This window comes from Eurypyga helias, unplaced genomic scaffold (assembly GCF_000690775.1).
Source record: "Eurypyga helias isolate BGI_N326 unplaced genomic scaffold, ASM69077v1 scaffold33788, whole genome shotgun sequence".
Lineage (NCBI taxonomy): Eukaryota > Metazoa > Chordata > Aves > Eurypygiformes > Eurypygidae > Eurypyga > Eurypyga helias.
The window spans coordinates 1-1644 of record NW_010268155.1 but is presented as its reverse complement, the minus strand read 5'-3'; the positions used below and the strand labels follow the sequence as shown (position 1 = coordinate 1644).

Genomic DNA, 1644 nt, shown 5'->3' with positions numbered 1-1644 from the left:
GCCGCGTCCCCGCCGGTCGTGCTCACCCCCCGTCCTGCTGCGCTCCTCTTCCCTAGGACGGGCCTGGCTTCTACACCACCCGGTGCCTGGGGCCGATGCTGGCAGAAGTGGTCCGAGTTCTCCAGGTGCGTATCCCGTCGGCTCCCAAGCCAAATAGTCGTGGAAACTCTTCTTCCTTGCCCTTGATGGGGCTGAGCCCAGCCCTGGCCCCGCCGGTCGTGCTCACCCCCCGTCCTGCTGCGCTCCTCTTCCCTAGGACGGGCCTGGCTTCTACACCACCCGGTGCCTGGGGCCGATGCTGGCAGAAGTGGTCCGAGTTCTCCAGGTGCGTATCCCGTCGGCTCCCAAGCCAAATAGTCGTGGAAACTCTTCTTCCTTGCCCTTGATGGGGCTGAGCCCAGCCCTGGGCAAGAGGGGAGGTGGGTGACCAGCCCCCTGCCCATGGTTGTCCCCAGCCTCTCTCTGACGAGACCTGGCACAGGGAATGACGAGGCTCTTCCCTCCCCACGCGACACCGGGAGAAAGTCAGGAGTGGCTCCAGCGCAATTCCACCACCCTCTCTGGGGCCAAATGGCTAATGGTCGCCATCCGTGGCCCCGGGCGAGCGAGGGCTGGTTTTCCAGGACCCTCACCCCGAGTTTGCTCCCCCTTCTATTCCGGCAGGAGGGCATTGACCCAAAGAAAGTAGACGCCATCTCCACGGCCTTCGGCTTTCCCGTGGGTGCTGCCACGCTGATCGACGAGGTGGGCGTGGATGTGGCCACGCACGTGGCCGAGGACCTTGGCAAGGCCTTCGGCGAGCGCTTCGGGGGAGGCAGCATCGAGTTCTTCAAGCTCATGGTGGAAAAAGGCTTCTTGGGTGAGACACCAGGCAGTTGGAATGGAACGTGTCGCCTTGGTTCAAGGCCATCTCTCTGCCTCTTCTGCCTCGGGACTGAGCAGTGGGAGAACAGCCCTGGGAAGGGGGTGGGAGTACCTCCCGGAGCAGGAGTCGCAGGCGGATCAGAGGGGAAGGTGTCAGGAACTAACGGGACACGTGGCGGGACGTGACTCTCCCCTTTTATCCCCGGCAGGTCGCAAGGCAGGGAAAGGCTTTTATATTTACCAGGAGGGGGTGAAGAACAGGAGCGTGAATTCCGGCATGGATGAGATCTTGGCGCGGTTCAAAGTGCCGGCCAAACCTGAAGTGTAAGTAGCTCCCGCCCCACGCAGCAGCACTGGGGCAGCGCTGGGGGACATTCCCGACCACAGAGTCGCAACGGATGGCGTGTGGCCCTTTCCAGCTGACGTGTAGAATCATAGAATCACAGAATGGTTTGGGTTGGAAGGGACCTTAAAGATCATCTAGTTCCAGCCCCCTTGCCATGGTGTTAGGGAGGGAGGGTCTGGAGAACCTGTGTTGACAGGAACGGGGTATCCTCGGATTTACCAGCAGTTCCTTGAGCAGAAAGCTTTTCTGTGGTGGGGCTCGTCCGGGTCAGCAGCCTGGCGCAGCCCCTGCCCCGATGCTGGACCAGTTGCTCTGGGGCTCTGGTACCTCATCCCGGCCACTTGCCTGGGCGGGCCGGCATCCTGCAGCGTGTCTGGAAACTTGGTGTTGTGCTGCACCCAGAGGGCACGGAATCCCAGCACGGTTTGGGTGGG

At 62.2% G+C, this 1644-nt stretch overlaps 1 protein-coding gene across 1 annotated transcript in view; it reads left to right on the top strand.

Moving 5' to 3' along the window:
• The window catches only part of LOC104514109 (trifunctional enzyme subunit alpha, mitochondrial-like), a gene marked incomplete at its 5' end in the record, with an annotated part of 6072 nt that extends 4880 nt beyond the window's left edge, over positions 1-1192 (top strand). The window contains 3 exons of the mRNA XM_010157665.1: positions 57-125; positions 664-859; positions 1074-1192. Coding sequence (XP_010155967.1) covers positions 57-125; positions 664-859; positions 1074-1192 — 384 coding nt within the window. The remainder of the gene's footprint in view (positions 1-56; positions 126-663; positions 860-1073) is intronic.
• Positions 1193-1644: the final 452 nt, after the last annotated feature.